We start from the raw sequence: 14,138 nt of genomic DNA, 5'->3' as shown, positions 1-14,138 counted from the left end.
AAAACAGAATAGGATCAAGCAGAAAGTAGATTATGAACTCTATTTAGATAAGGTAAACCTCAAAATAATACAACTGCTACAAAATTGTCAAAGCACATGTATGTAATTGAAACACATCTTAATTTTAATAAGTTGTGTAGACATGACTTTGATTTTGTGAATATCTTGATGTTTTGTAGATTCGTAATTCTGCAATGGCCAATGAGATTTCAGAAGAGGAATACTGTGAGTTACAGATGGAGCAGTGGTCCAAATTCTACTCTGGTGTGGTGCAGTACCAAGAGGTAAAACATTCTGACAGAGTTAAAGTACTCATGTCAGTAGACTGTTTTCTTTAGAAAAATTAAAAAGAAAGGTTATCTTACTATTACATACTGGGTACATAATCTGCATTGCAGGTTGGAGGAAAAATGAAAGGCTATTTTGCAGATTCAAACACAGGACTTGTGTGCATCATCAAGAAGGTATATATATATACTACACATCAATAAGCATTTCGTTGTACATTGAATAAATAATAAATTACAAGTTGTTTATGTACAATGTTGATTACAGGGTGGTTTGAGCTATGTGCGACCTTGTGACCCCGTTGAAGAACTCTATTTAGGAGATGGCCATTGGTCAGCAGAGGACTTGGGTAGGCTGGTTTTCTGTGTCCAACTTTCAAAATTAAAGTTTGTTAACCATTTCAGCACATGTGTGGAAGAAATGTCATTTCTGTAGTTCATTTGTAAAAGTTATCATTACGTAAGATGCTTCCATTTTGATACATCTTTGTCACTGCAGATCAAGAAATCTGTGTGGCAAGGATGCATTTTTTTTGTCTGGTAAACTATTTTTCATGAAAGCACATTTCTACATGTATATCTTCACAAAATGTCTCATGTATGAAAAAAGAAATGAAAAAATAATGATTATTTTTTTAAGAATTTTCTTTCTGAACAGATGAAATAACGAGGAGGGATGTGAAGACACTGGGCAGGTGTCTGAGTTTAATCAATAGCAAGATCTCGGAGGAAGTGGTTGTTCAGTTTGAAGATCAGCTGTTGATGAAAGAACAACCAGAGGAGGCAGTCAGAACTATTGTGGAGGATCTGTTCTTCAACACAAGGTTAGGAAGATTTAGTTACCATTGTATAAAGAAAGGATAAAGATCCCTGTTCATTTGTAAGGAAATGTGCCCTATAAAAAAAAATATCTTATTTTTTTTAAATATCTCAACACTTCATGTATACATTTGTATGCTGTGTAAAGCTTTCTTTTCCCTGTACTTTTATGTTCACTTCATGCAGAACTGAAATTGTGAAAATGTTACATGTACATGTAGTTGTTGAATATTATGGTGAGAGTGATAAAAAAAAAAGCTTCATTGAGGGCCTTTTCTTCATCCTTTGAATTTCTGAAATATCAAAACTGTCCAGTTTTAGTTGACAGTGTATTAAATATCACTTGGACCATTGGTGACTGCATATCTCTTGAAAGTGACATGATGAATCATGTCATTACATGTATTCCCATATCCTGAAAATTTCTGTAGAAATAGTCAAAATTTAAACTTTTTCAATACAGCCTCGGATCCAAAATATACATATAATGATAGCACTGTTTGTGAAGTTTATAAAAAATGTTTTATTTTTTGGATTGAAGGATGTGCTCATATTTTAATTCTTTGTTGAAGGTACCCAAGTTTTCTGCAAAATTCATGACCATTGCATTTTTCACAAAACTTGTGTTCCAAAATTTGGACTTTCAGAGGAAAATGTGTCCTAAGAAATGAAGGCACTAAATCTATTCCTCATATTGATGTTTGAAATGCGATCTAAGGTGTTAGTCAATTACCAATAATTGGTATATGACAGGGCCATTTTATACATAAAGTGAGTCTAGCTCTTTGATTGTGATAATAATGTACATTTATTTGTTGAATAATATAGAAATTTGCAAATTGAAATACACTGATGCCTTTTGAACATTAGCACAAATTCAGTCTATTGGTCATCACTCTTATGTGACGCAGTAACTTAAGAACTTCTTCACCAAATGACTTTATATTACATGTATGTATGTAGGGAATTGTAAAGAAAAATTTTATGTTGAATGTTGTGGTGTTCCATCAAAATAAAACAGCTGTTGTTCATTGATAAGTACATGGTTGTTATTATTTGATGATAATTCAGTTGTTGTCTTCTAACAGCTTGGTGGAGATATCGCTGGATTCCCTGGGAGCTTTGGTACAGAACATACACGACCTCCCTAACTGCCTGACAGTGGTACTTAATTCACTGGATCTCACCTACAGAGCTGGCATGGAAGAGGAGATTGGTAAAAATTTTGTCACTGAAAAAAATCCAGTAGAATTTTCTCAGATTAAGATGTTTATTTTTTTTATGTCTCTGATAAAAATTTACCCAATCATAAACTTAAAGATCTTGTGTTTTAGTGGGAGTCAAGAACTTTTACTGCATTGCTTTGTTATTCGAAAAAATATTTTTATGTTTTCTAAAACAAAGAAACCGTTTGCCTAGTTGTTGAAATGTCTTTGGTCATTCAATTTTGCAAAGTACATGTAACTAAAAATATGCGGTACATGTATTGCAGTTTGAAATACCGAATATTGTTTTCTTTGAAATTGAATCGTAAGGAAAATTTATCAGATAGCTTGTAAGATTCTGTGAACACAGAATCTTATCCTTGTTTTGCAATATGAGTGAAAAATTCACAAAGGGATTTTAAACAAATATCCTTGTTTTGGTACATTTCTAGATATGGAAAGTGAGCAACAGCTAATAAGTGGACAGATACTGACCAGTGACTCGGCCATTGACCTGTTGACCACTACACTTCATCAGACCTCTGAGACAGGGTTTAAGACGCTCAGGGATTTGTTGGTGTTTCTGACTGCTTCCATCAGCTTGGGAGACAGAGTAAGCAAAGCTCAAAATGTTCTGTTGTGGCATACCTAAAAGACATAGCTTATGTATTTGTTTCAAGATGTATTTGATTTATGTTTGCCTATGAAAATAGGGATAAAAACAGTATTGCCAGTGAAAACCTAATTACAAGGGGATAAGCATTTTGCATCTTGTATCAGTTGACTGACTTAAAAAGTACATCAACTTTGTAGCTGAGAGGCAACTTTTTTTTATTGAATGAAAGCTGATTTGTGCTATCTTAAAACAATGTCAGTATGCTCTGCTTTTAATGCAAACTCTTTTGTTGGTATGAACATAGATAAAAGCAGAAAATCTTTCACTTTTTTCAGAAGTGATCAGGATTCATTCTGTAATAAAGTTATGATGTAGTTGAGTTTACCTTGTACATTGACGTTCACTGACTTGACTTCATGTTTGTTTTATCAGGACGGTATAACCCCAGAGATTAGTGAGGCAGTAAATGACCTCATTCCCAGAACCAGCTCCTTGCTTCAGTCTTATGCCACACTAAAATGGGCCTCTAACAAAGTGGCTACTCCAAGTCATTCAAATTCAGTGTAAGTCAAAAGTCATGTATAACTACAACATTTGCAGAGTTAAAGTGGAAAAATCATAATACATGTACCTGTCCTTTTACATGCTTGTTCAATCCGCTAGGTTGATAAGATACTGATATGAAAAATGAATCTTATGATCTTCTGATTTCTGAATTCTGAAAAAGTGTCAATGAATTTTAGTGTCATCTGCTTTTAGATTGAAACTTTTCATCTTGTATGGCCTGTATGTATTTTAGGGAACTGAATCTTCGTCAGTTGGCCACTCTTGAATTAACAGATAACTCTGGATTAAGCAGCACACAGAGAGCAGGTTAGATTGTCATGTATTCTTGTTTCAAACACAGGTTGAGGAGGAGGGGGATTAACATTTGAGTTCCTTTTCATGCTAATTAAAACAAAGCCAAAGGCAATTGTGAAAAAAAGAATTGTAGCAGTAGGGGCAGTAATTTTTGTGAGCATGCTTACAATATCTGTTTTGTACTGAAATGTTGAAGACTGTTTTATTGAATACTAGAAAAGCTCAAAAGTATGATCTGTAGATAACATAAAGACTGAATGACACTGAGGAGATTTGAATTCAAAGATGTATCATGAACTCTGCTGTGTTTGATTCATTTCTTCAGTTACAGTATTTTTTTTCCAAATTAATTTTACAAATTTAGCATTTTTTTCCAACCCTGGGGCCATGAAATTCACAATTTTGACAGAGGCACCCTTGCTCATCATAACTAGGAGTGAAACGGTTCACCGCGGTATCGATTCACCGCGGTATTTTTTCTCGGTTTGATACACGGTGCAAAATCTCTAATATTAGGTTCTGTTCATTTTTCAGTCGGGATCGTTATTCAGTCGGGTTTGGCATAAGGTAAAACACGTTACTCAGTATAAATAAGTATAGAAAACGTAAATTTTTTATGAATGATAGCTTGTAAAATAATTTTTGACAGTCAAATAATTTTAATCAATTTCTTTTAGTCAATTTGCAAATAAAATTCGTAAAATATGTGACTAGATTTAGAAAACGAAAGCATAAAACAACGTTGAATTTGTTTCCTTCTATCAAAATTTATCGTACCGAAAATAACCGAACCGAGACAAAATTATACAATACGTATCGAACCGTGAAGGAGGTGTATCGTTTCACCCCTAATCATAACTATGCACTTAGTTTGTTCCTAAATTATGACAGTATAATATTTTAGTGAAGACCTCATCTTTTCCAGCAACCTCCAATTTAACAGTGGCAGAGCTCTTTATCAGAGGTATCGGTGGAAGCCAGGCACGAGTGAACCTGACTCGTAGAGAGAGATTCCTCGACAACACAAAACAGATATGCAGCTGGGCTGTTTTAGGAATAACCAGGCACATTCAACTGTTACTATGGCCTCTTAATGAAACCTTTGTGTTCCCAGAATTCCTAGCTAGCTGTTGTCAGTACCTCCCTCTTCAGGAGTATTCATTTTTGCTGAATCATTGGTGTGACATGAACCCTGCCTCCAGAAAGTTTATGCTGGGACTCTGTTACTTACACTTTGGGTAAGATCTCCTTGTAGTGTTTTTGGAAGGTAAACCCAGTAAGATGTTTTCTGTTTGAAATTTTCATGTTCTTATTCTTTTGATACTACTTGCATATGTACTTAGTCATAATTTATATTAATTTGCATATACATGTAAAGCTGTCATCAGGGACTTCCATTTATTTTCTATCATGGGTCAGTCTTTCAATTTGTCCCCATATCAAGTCACTCTCTTTCTCAGAGTTCCCTTTAGTGGACCATCTTAAGGTATCCTTAATGGTTTTCATCTCTTTCGTTTCCCTGGTGGTGTCCATCTCAAAACAATTTTTACTAAATAGTCTAAGTGATTTCTATAGGTGTGTTTAATCATCTTCATCTCTTTTGCTTCATTTCTTATGATTAGAGGGATGGTATTTGCCATCTCCTGTGGCTCTTCAAAGTAGATTGAGATTAAAAAATGCATAAAATCCTCTGGAAGCACCTTGTTTGAAGGACGACTAACTTGTTGTTTTTAGCATATATGTATGTTTGATCCCCAAGATTTTGTCTGTAGTGATCTTAATTTGGGTTTAGATTTGATCCTAATGTACATGTCCATATAATTTTTTTTGTACATGAATATTTTTAACATGTTGAATGCTCATATTCTTCATGATAGCAGTTGACTAGAGATTTTGTATGTTGGATATTTCAGGGAGCCAGAGAAAGCTGCTCAATGTTACACTGAAGCTAAAGAGGGCTTAGAAGTGGAGCCCTTCTTACGACAGAGTCTGCTACAAACATACGAAACTAACTCACGAACACTTGAAGTTCTGTACTATCTCAAGGTAAGTGAAACCCTTCTTACGACAGAGTCTGCTACAAACAGATGAGACTAACTTACAGAGACTAGAAGTTCTGTACTTTCTAGGGCTGAAACAATTCACCGAAATATTGATACTGTTCAATATAATTGCCCAATTCAATGTTCAATTCATTATTTCAATTTTCAGTTCAATACATTTCTTTTTAAAATTGAGTTCAATTACACCTTGCAATGGATCAGGCTCGACCTCATTTCAATAGTTTGACACACTCGAGGGAGCACTTTGATTTTAAAACTGTCACTGTCAATGGAAGGCAAGTAACTGAACATGAAAAGACAGTGTGTGTAGAATTTGTTACAATATGAAGTTAGCCAGAAGGCTTGGAATACTTCCAATATGGCAGCCCTCCTGAAACGAAAGTTTGCGATATCAGTGAGTGACAATACTGTGTCATCAAGTAAAATTCCCCAACGTCCATCTACCTCCATACTGGTGTTAAACTCAGTGGGAACAATGTTGACATGCTGGATTTTCTCAAATCAAATCTTCAAGTTCCATGTGACTTGTATTAGAATGGCATTTTATTTAAAATTATTTCATCACTTTCAATCTACAGAAGCACAAGAAGTGCTCTTTATTGTATTGCCAACTTTTTACTTGTCTTCAAATTTCAAATGGTGTTAATCTCAAAATGTTGAAATATTTTGTATTATCCAGTGTATACACCAGTAATGGCATTTCATTGACAGGTTATCAGACAGTTTGAGGAGTTAGACTGTGCTGACATGGTGGTTCATTTGGCTAGGACAGCTATTAGTATTGCAGATGAAGATGATGAGAACACGGTAGGTCAGGGAATACTTCTCCTTCCTGGATGAAGCTGGTTAATTAAAGTTTTCATTCCATAAAGAAAATATCTTGTGAATACTGTTTGGAAAGAATATCAGATGAAATAACTAATCGCCCATCATGAAGTGTATCAATAAAAAAGTTAGCTATTAATATTTGCTAAGATATTTAGTGAAAAGAATTTTTTTCCTATAGGCAACCTTGTGGTCAAAGATGTTTAAATATCAACTGGAGCTCGGTCACAATGATGAAGCGTACAATGCAATGGTCAGCAATCCAGACCCATCTAGGTAAATGAAAATTTCAATCAATTTAAAGCTTTTCAGGCTTTTTCAGTTTTCATTCTTGAAGATAACCCTAGGAAGACATGCATGGTACAAAGACAATGTAAATTGTGCTAGCTACTGATCAAGACTTGTGAAATTTTAAGAAACAGCTTTTACTCCCCCTGAAAAAAAGTACTAGGTTTTCTGTCATAAGGTTTTGTCTGATTACAGGAGGAAAGACTGTCTAAGACAACTACTAGTGACCTTGTGTGAGAGAGGTGACCTTCAAACACTGGTGGGCTTTCCATACATTGATCTCCAGGATGAGGTAAGTTATTACTCTATCATTCTACTCAGCTTATCTAAATTCTTGGGAATATAGTTTTTGGCCTGTCTGTCTGTCAATCTGTTTATTTGTTACTTTAACCTTAGCCATAACTTTTGAACAGTTTATGCTAGGGCTTTTATATTTCACTTGTATGTTCCTTGTGACAAGAATTTTCTTGGATACCAACAATTTTGACCTCTTTGTGACCTTGACTTTGTAGTGAAACCTTTGGGGGGGGGGGGCATCAGTGTTTCACAAACACATCTTGTTCTAATAAAGGTCATGTTGAGCAAAGTCCATTGAAAGCAGGAAATTATTTCAAACGTGAAGAATTTATAACTACAGGTAACTCTTGATGGCTTGAACTTCGATCTCTCGAAGTTCTTGATCGCTCGAAGTGAGTCTCCGGTCCCGAATTTTTCCCCAGTATAACTAAGCAAATTTACTCTTGATTTCTCGAACTCTTGATCTCTCAAATCCCTTGATCCCTCAAAGTTAGAATGCAGTCCTGCTATGCATATTCTATTGGAATTTACCCTCGATACCTCGAAGAGGCTATGTCTACACAAGGTTACATAATTAAACCTTTTCACCTGGACATTTAAATGGCCCCAGGCAGAAGACGCAGTACTCAAGGAACGGGATGTTTTTTCAGGTGACACTTATACTGCAAGATGATAATCGATTTATAATTAATAATATTTTACCTATCTGCTATTAAATTAATTAACATAGACTGTCTTTCGATAATCTAAGAGACACAGCGAAAAGTAGAAATTTGGTACAAGACGAGACACTAATTAAATTTTTATTTCGAGTCAGTGTCAAAGTTAGTTGTAAAATGAAAAATCAGAAACTATGCATAACAGTCTCGATTTCAATATGATGACTTTTACTGGACAAAAACTTACAGGTCATGTTTGGTATCAACATGTACAAATAGTAAATGCTATGTACGACGCTGTTAAATGTCGTTTTCATTTAACGAATGCGTAGTATGATGTTCTTATTACATAGAATAAATAAATATACATGAAATGACGATATCCTTTTTTTTGCTTTACTCAGTTTAATAAAATATTCACCTGAAATACGAAAAAATATCTTTATTTAATAAAAACCACGTATAAAAGGTTAGCACTGCAAGGAAATGAGGGAAAATCATTACATCTGGCAAGACTAATTTCAAAACCTGTCAACCAACTCGGAAAATTCCAGACTCTTGAAAACTGGAACTCTTGATCTCTCAAAGTTTTTCCTCAGTCCCGCGGACTTCGAGGTATCGAGAGTTACCTGTATTCTGTTTGTTGTTTGATAGGTTGTATCTATCCTGGAATCTCGGGCCAGAGCTGTGGACATTACAACACAAAATTATTATGATCTCCTGTATGCCTATTATGTGTCCAGAAACAACTTTGGAAAAGGTTTGTATGGCTCAGATCAAAATACTGATACATCATATATTTTTCCCTGAGGGTTTTTAAGGTACATGAAGACCCTTGTTGGAAGTTCGAAGAGAGTCATCAATTTGTGAAGTCTGTGTTTATTATCACTAAAAACTTCTTTTTTTTTTTAATATTTACTGAGTTTGATGTATAAATGTACATTTAAGTATAAAATGTATGTACATGTATTTTGGCCACTCGAACATTTTTTCACCCACTACTCTGTTGTGTGTTTTGCAAAAAAAAACATTTAATTGCTCAAAGTACTAACTGTAAATTCTTAATCTACCTGTATATATAATTGATTTCAGCTGGGTCTGTGATGTATGAACATGGAATGAGGCTGGGGAGAGAGGTAACCTCCAGACAGGGGCTCCAGAAACAAGCTCACTGTTACCTAGCAGCCATGAATGCCCTTAGACTGGTGAACCCAATGTATGCCTGGATCGTAAAACCCACCACCAGCACCGACCCTCAGGTAAGAAAGATAATGTGACAAATAGTAAGGTAATGTCATAAATACATGTATGATAATTTGCTTTATGTCTTGTAGATGGTAAAGGGCATCATGTCAGGCAAACGTAACATTGAAGGAGACGAAAAAGAAATGCAGAGTAAGAGTTTTTAAATAAACATACAATATACATGTACTTTTGAACATTAATGTATGGAGTGTATTCTATACTGAAACGAAAAAGAAACGCATACCTTATTATATAAGGTTCGCATTTATTACTATGCGAGACAATGATAGCCAAATACAATTTTATATAACAGTGTTTTTTTTCCTTATATAACTGTTACTGATAAACAGTACCAATCCCCATGCCAAAAAACGCTAATTTTTCCCAATTTTGAGACTAAAAATTCCCAATTCAACTGCCAAGCAACAGACTATGATGACATTGCATTTCTTTTTAAATGAAACATACAAGTTGACTAATTCTTTCACTTTCGCTTAAATCGAAAGTAGAGATTAGTCGTAATATGGCGGGACCTGTGGAGTAGACAGTGTAGTGTCATACATTTTGACAAATTGAAAGCATGAAAATGCAAAAGGCAAGGGACATTGATGTGAAAAAAAAAAAAATACTTGTTTATTCTTTGAAACACAGAATAATAGGTAATGAGGTTGGAATAAACACAAAATATGTTTTATTTGTTTAAATGACAGAAAATTCTCCTTTGTTCTACTTTGATGCTATTTTTCCCAATTGAACTGGTACTGGACCCTTTCCCAATTGGTAGAAAAAAGTGCTGTATAATATTTCATTCATATTTGTAATTAATCAAGGCAGCTATTAGCTGTGTCAGTGTGATATAATCAAGGCAGCTACTAGCTGTGTCAGTGTGATATAATCAAGGCAGCTACCAAGGTACTAGCTGTGTCAGTGTGATATCACATTTACCTGAACATAAATAGATTAAATACAAGTAATTATTTTCACAGCACCAAAGAGAATGGAAGTACTGGAATTAAAAGACATTGAAAGGGAGTTCATGTTAGTTGATGCTCGCCTTCAGCTGTTGAAACATGACAATGCTAATTCCGTGGGATCAGGTGAATATTGATAGAAGAACGTATTCTGAAGCAAATTGTAAACGTCTGAGGTTTGATACAGCCACAAATCCAATATTATCATAAATGGATCCAAGATTTCAAATTAAGGATAGAGTTATGGGGATGCAGGGTTAAAAAAAAAGAAGAAGAAAAACAATTAAGATCACATAGTGATGGTTTTTATGCTGCATGTATTTCAAACAGTTGGTCAAAATACACGTAAATTACTTTTTAAGCCTTTTTGCAGAGATTATTCAATTTTCATAGAAATAAATGGGGTGGTGGAGTTAGAGGGACTAGTTTGCATGCCTGACCCCGTCATTCTGACACTAATTTTATCATTTAACATGTTTAACACCAGTATGTTTTTCAGTTCAGGAAGTAATGGAAATTGTGTGGCCTTATTACTGTCATATTCAATTCAAGGACAGACACCCAAAAAAAATTACATGCAAGACCAACATAATCTTACTGATTTTCTTATTATACATGTAGGTCCCACACCAGGAGCAGATGAGATGGTGGGCTTACTGGTGAATGCTGGGATGTATGACCGAGCTCTTACAATATGTCAGATGTTTGATATGAAGCTGACATCTGTGTTCGACAGTCTCGCTCTGAGGTATTAAAGTTATGTCAATACTTTATTATCCATGAATTAGGGTTGGATGCTGGGGACAAATTACAATGAAATCCCCTGCTGTGATTTGAACCCAACCAGGTTATGGTGAATTAGGACCCCCCCCCCCCCTTTTCAAACACACAACATGCACAAATACAAATCTTAGGATTCACAAAACAGATTTTGGGTTTACAACACATGTATTTTGTCCAAAGTAATTTGACCCTAGATCATTGTTTTGCACTTAAATATCAAATGACTGTGGAGATGTGTGAAGAAATGAAATCCTGTTGAATTATAATGCTGAAGGTATTGTTTGGAGGTTCTAGGTGTTCTGATATATCTTTTCATTGATTCTGTTTCCTGTTCCAGGTGTGTGAATCTTGCTAAAAGTTGCAGCCATTCCACACTAGCAGACAGTACGACCTTGAACCGGGCTTGGGACTGGCTCAAACTGAACAGTCTGACAGCACCAAGCATTAAAGAGAGCAGGTAAATGAAAGTCTTACAAAACATTGTCTTATACTGTATGTACATTTATCAATATGGAATATGAATCAATTCAAGTTTGACACTAATTTAGAATCAATTTTTAAAGGCATAGCAGTCAATTTTATTGTAGACGTATACATAAATATTTTTTGGGTTTTTTAATCAGAAAAAAGGCTCTAAGTGGTTCCTCAATTTGCTAATAATCGCAAAAATAAAATAGTGAAAATATTGTGATGACATTAAAATATTTCTTTCCCCCCCCCCCCCCCCCAACCCCTACCTTGAAAGTTTTCATGGTAATATAGAGAGAATTATGAAAACATACTCATACAGTTTAGATGAAATAATGTTCAAATCTATAAAAAAAAAAAATTCATTGAATTCAAATAATTTTGTTGAAATAACTTTCAATGGTTGACCTTGTGAGTCTGTGTTTTACAGTGCTGCAGACACTGCCTGGAGCCTCCTACAGTATTACCTAAGGATCCATGAGGATAACACAGCAAGACTTCATTGCACCGTTGTAATTCGTCTTCTCTCTCAAGGCTTCCCTCTTCCATCCTGGCTTGTCAAATCTTACAAGGTAAAATACACTGTGCTAGTCACACTTGACTGGACTTCTATACTTTTTAGCTCAGCTGAGCCAAAGGTGCAAGAGAGCTTTTCTGATCAAAATTTGTCTGGGGGTGTCGTCAGCATAAACTTTTCACATTTTCAACTTCTTCTCAAGAACCACTGGGCCAATTTCAACCAATCTTGCCAGAAAGCATCATTGGGTGAAGGGGATTTAAGTTTGTTCAAATGAAGGACCATGCCCTCTTTCAAGGGGAGATGAATAAGAATAAAATCAATTAGATTCAAATTTTTTTGTTGTTGAAATCATGACCCCTGGGTAGGGTGGGGCCACAATAACTGATCAAAATTTTACACAGGAATATATTGGAATTTTTTTTTTTTTTTTTAAATCTGCTTCTCAAGAGCAGCAAAGCTATAATTAGTCATATTAATGTTAGGGATGTCAAATATATTTCCTAAGTCAATTATTCAATTTTATTATTTGAAATAGTTGAATATTTGGAACATTTTCTGAAATAAATTTTTAGCAAAGTCTACGCAAGACTTATTCTTTGGGTAATTCACTGGTACATGACATATATTTATGACTCAAAAACTCTTTCACTTAAATTTATTAAAGATTCATAAGTGATATTTTGTAGGAGCTATCCTGAGGTTATATACATGTACATACTAAGAATTCTAATTTATCTCAAATAAGACTGTAATGACTATTGATACTTTGTAGGAACTGAACTGGTCAGAGCTTCTGAGGTTGTATACAGATTATGACCAGTTGGAGGATGCAGTTCTTTTGACCATAGAATATGTGGACGCTCTACTGGGGACATACACAGGGCCTGATTGTCCAGCATTTAATATTAAGGTAAAAAATTAATTTCTACCCAGGAGATCTTTTTTGTGAACTATTAGGTTAACAGATTTCATAACTTGACCACTCCCGATTTAACGTTTCTATAATGTATACATGTCAGGATCTTGTACTAAGCATGGCATATTTATTCCTAAGTAATATTTACTGTAGTGAATTTAAAATTGGTATACAAATGCTTATGGAAGTGTCAAGTGTTGAAATATATGCTCAATGAAATGGAACTTTTATTTTCAGTCATCCCTCAGGCCTACTCCTTTAAATAATTGGTTACCTTACACCTGTATCGATCAGCTGTTAAGGGCCCTCAAAGATGTCAAACAGGATATTCTCTATGAAAGGGTAAGCTTTCCTATCGTATGTATTTCAAATTGTCCATAGTTCACTTCAGTGTCACATAGTTTTTACACACCATGAGGGTATCCATTACATAAAGGCAAACCAAGCTGAAAATAATTTGAAGATGGAAGGAGAACATTTTTAGCTCACCAGAGAGGAAAACGCTGATATGGTCCTATAAATTCCCTGAAGAAATGAGGCTCCAAAAAAGATAAAATAAAAGAGGTCCCCTACAGGATAACTGAATATTATACAAATTTAGATAAAAACAAATATAAAGTAAATGTGACACTATTAGTTTGAAAAGGAGTTGGATGGTACTCAGGTGACTGTTAAGGCCTATGGGCCTCTGATTTGATAACCCTTGTAAAATAAGATAATAAATCTTCATAATTTCCTTTTGAAAATGATTGTTGATGTAATCATGTAATGCTGAGTGAATTTTCTTTCTCAGCTGTCAGAAAAACTGGAATACACTCTTGCTAACTACCACCAGAAGATGAGGAATATATCGGACAAACTCTTACTGAGATAACAATAGCTTACCTGTGTTGTGACTTTGAATCCTAAGAAGAAATGTTATGTCATTACTTGGAAGAGAGGGGGCATGCATTTATGAAAAGTGCAATAGGGAGAAAAGATGTTGTGACTATCGTGTACTGGAGAGCTAGTATTTGAATGTTTTTTCTATAATAGTTTTTGTATTAAAGTATGTCTGAATAAATTAAATGAAAGCTTTCTATATATATTTTATGGTTTCCTATTATTTTATCCCTTTGTCTTCAGAACTATGGCTGCCCAGCTGATTCATTGAAGACCAAGCACAATTGCATTTGCGGGGAAAAGAAATTCCCTGAATAAGATTTTTTTTATATTTCAGAACAGCAAAGCCATGATGAATCATATTTATATGGAAGCATTCTCAGGTAGTCTAAATTCAAGTTTGTTCAAATCTTGACCCCTGGGGATAGGGTGG

General features: G+C 34.8%; 1 protein-coding gene across 1 annotated transcript in view; it reads left to right on the top strand.

Moving 5' to 3' along the window:
* Window positions 1-13,778, top strand: part of LOC133189532 (nuclear pore complex protein Nup160-like) — a 24,269-nt gene extending 10,491 nt beyond the window's left edge. The window contains exons 12-34 of the mRNA XM_061324889.1: window positions 180-284; window positions 399-464; window positions 556-637; window positions 946-1,111; window positions 2,195-2,322; window positions 2,764-2,924; window positions 3,360-3,490; window positions 3,727-3,800; window positions 4,714-5,026; window positions 5,702-5,834; window positions 6,563-6,658; window positions 6,858-6,952; window positions 7,160-7,256; window positions 8,575-8,680; window positions 9,013-9,179; window positions 9,255-9,315; window positions 10,152-10,262; window positions 10,758-10,884; window positions 11,257-11,376; window positions 11,818-11,959; window positions 12,680-12,817; window positions 13,061-13,165; window positions 13,617-13,778. Of these exons, the coding sequence (XP_061180873.1) occupies window positions 180-284; window positions 399-464; window positions 556-637; window positions 946-1,111; window positions 2,195-2,322; window positions 2,764-2,924; window positions 3,360-3,490; window positions 3,727-3,800; window positions 4,714-5,026; window positions 5,702-5,834; window positions 6,563-6,658; window positions 6,858-6,952; window positions 7,160-7,256; window positions 8,575-8,680; window positions 9,013-9,179; window positions 9,255-9,315; window positions 10,152-10,262; window positions 10,758-10,884; window positions 11,257-11,376; window positions 11,818-11,959; window positions 12,680-12,817; window positions 13,061-13,165; window positions 13,617-13,697 (2,805 nt within the window). The 3' untranslated portion in view covers window positions 13,698-13,778. The remainder of the gene's footprint in view (window positions 1-179; window positions 285-398; window positions 465-555; window positions 638-945; window positions 1,112-2,194; window positions 2,323-2,763; window positions 2,925-3,359; window positions 3,491-3,726; window positions 3,801-4,713; window positions 5,027-5,701; window positions 5,835-6,562; window positions 6,659-6,857; window positions 6,953-7,159; window positions 7,257-8,574; window positions 8,681-9,012; window positions 9,180-9,254; window positions 9,316-10,151; window positions 10,263-10,757; window positions 10,885-11,256; window positions 11,377-11,817; window positions 11,960-12,679; window positions 12,818-13,060; window positions 13,166-13,616) is intronic.
* The last annotated feature ends 360 nt before the right edge of the window (window positions 13,779-14,138 follow it).

Source organism: Saccostrea echinata, unplaced genomic scaffold (assembly GCF_033153115.1).
Source record: "Saccostrea echinata isolate AGI-Se365-2 ecotype Australia unplaced genomic scaffold, CSIRO_AGI_Sech_v1 ptg000019l, whole genome shotgun sequence".
NCBI classification, from domain to species: Eukaryota; Metazoa; Mollusca; class Bivalvia; order Ostreida; family Ostreidae; genus Saccostrea; species Saccostrea echinata.
Note: the sequence above shows the minus strand (reverse complement) of the source record. Positions and strands in the feature narration are given on the sequence as shown.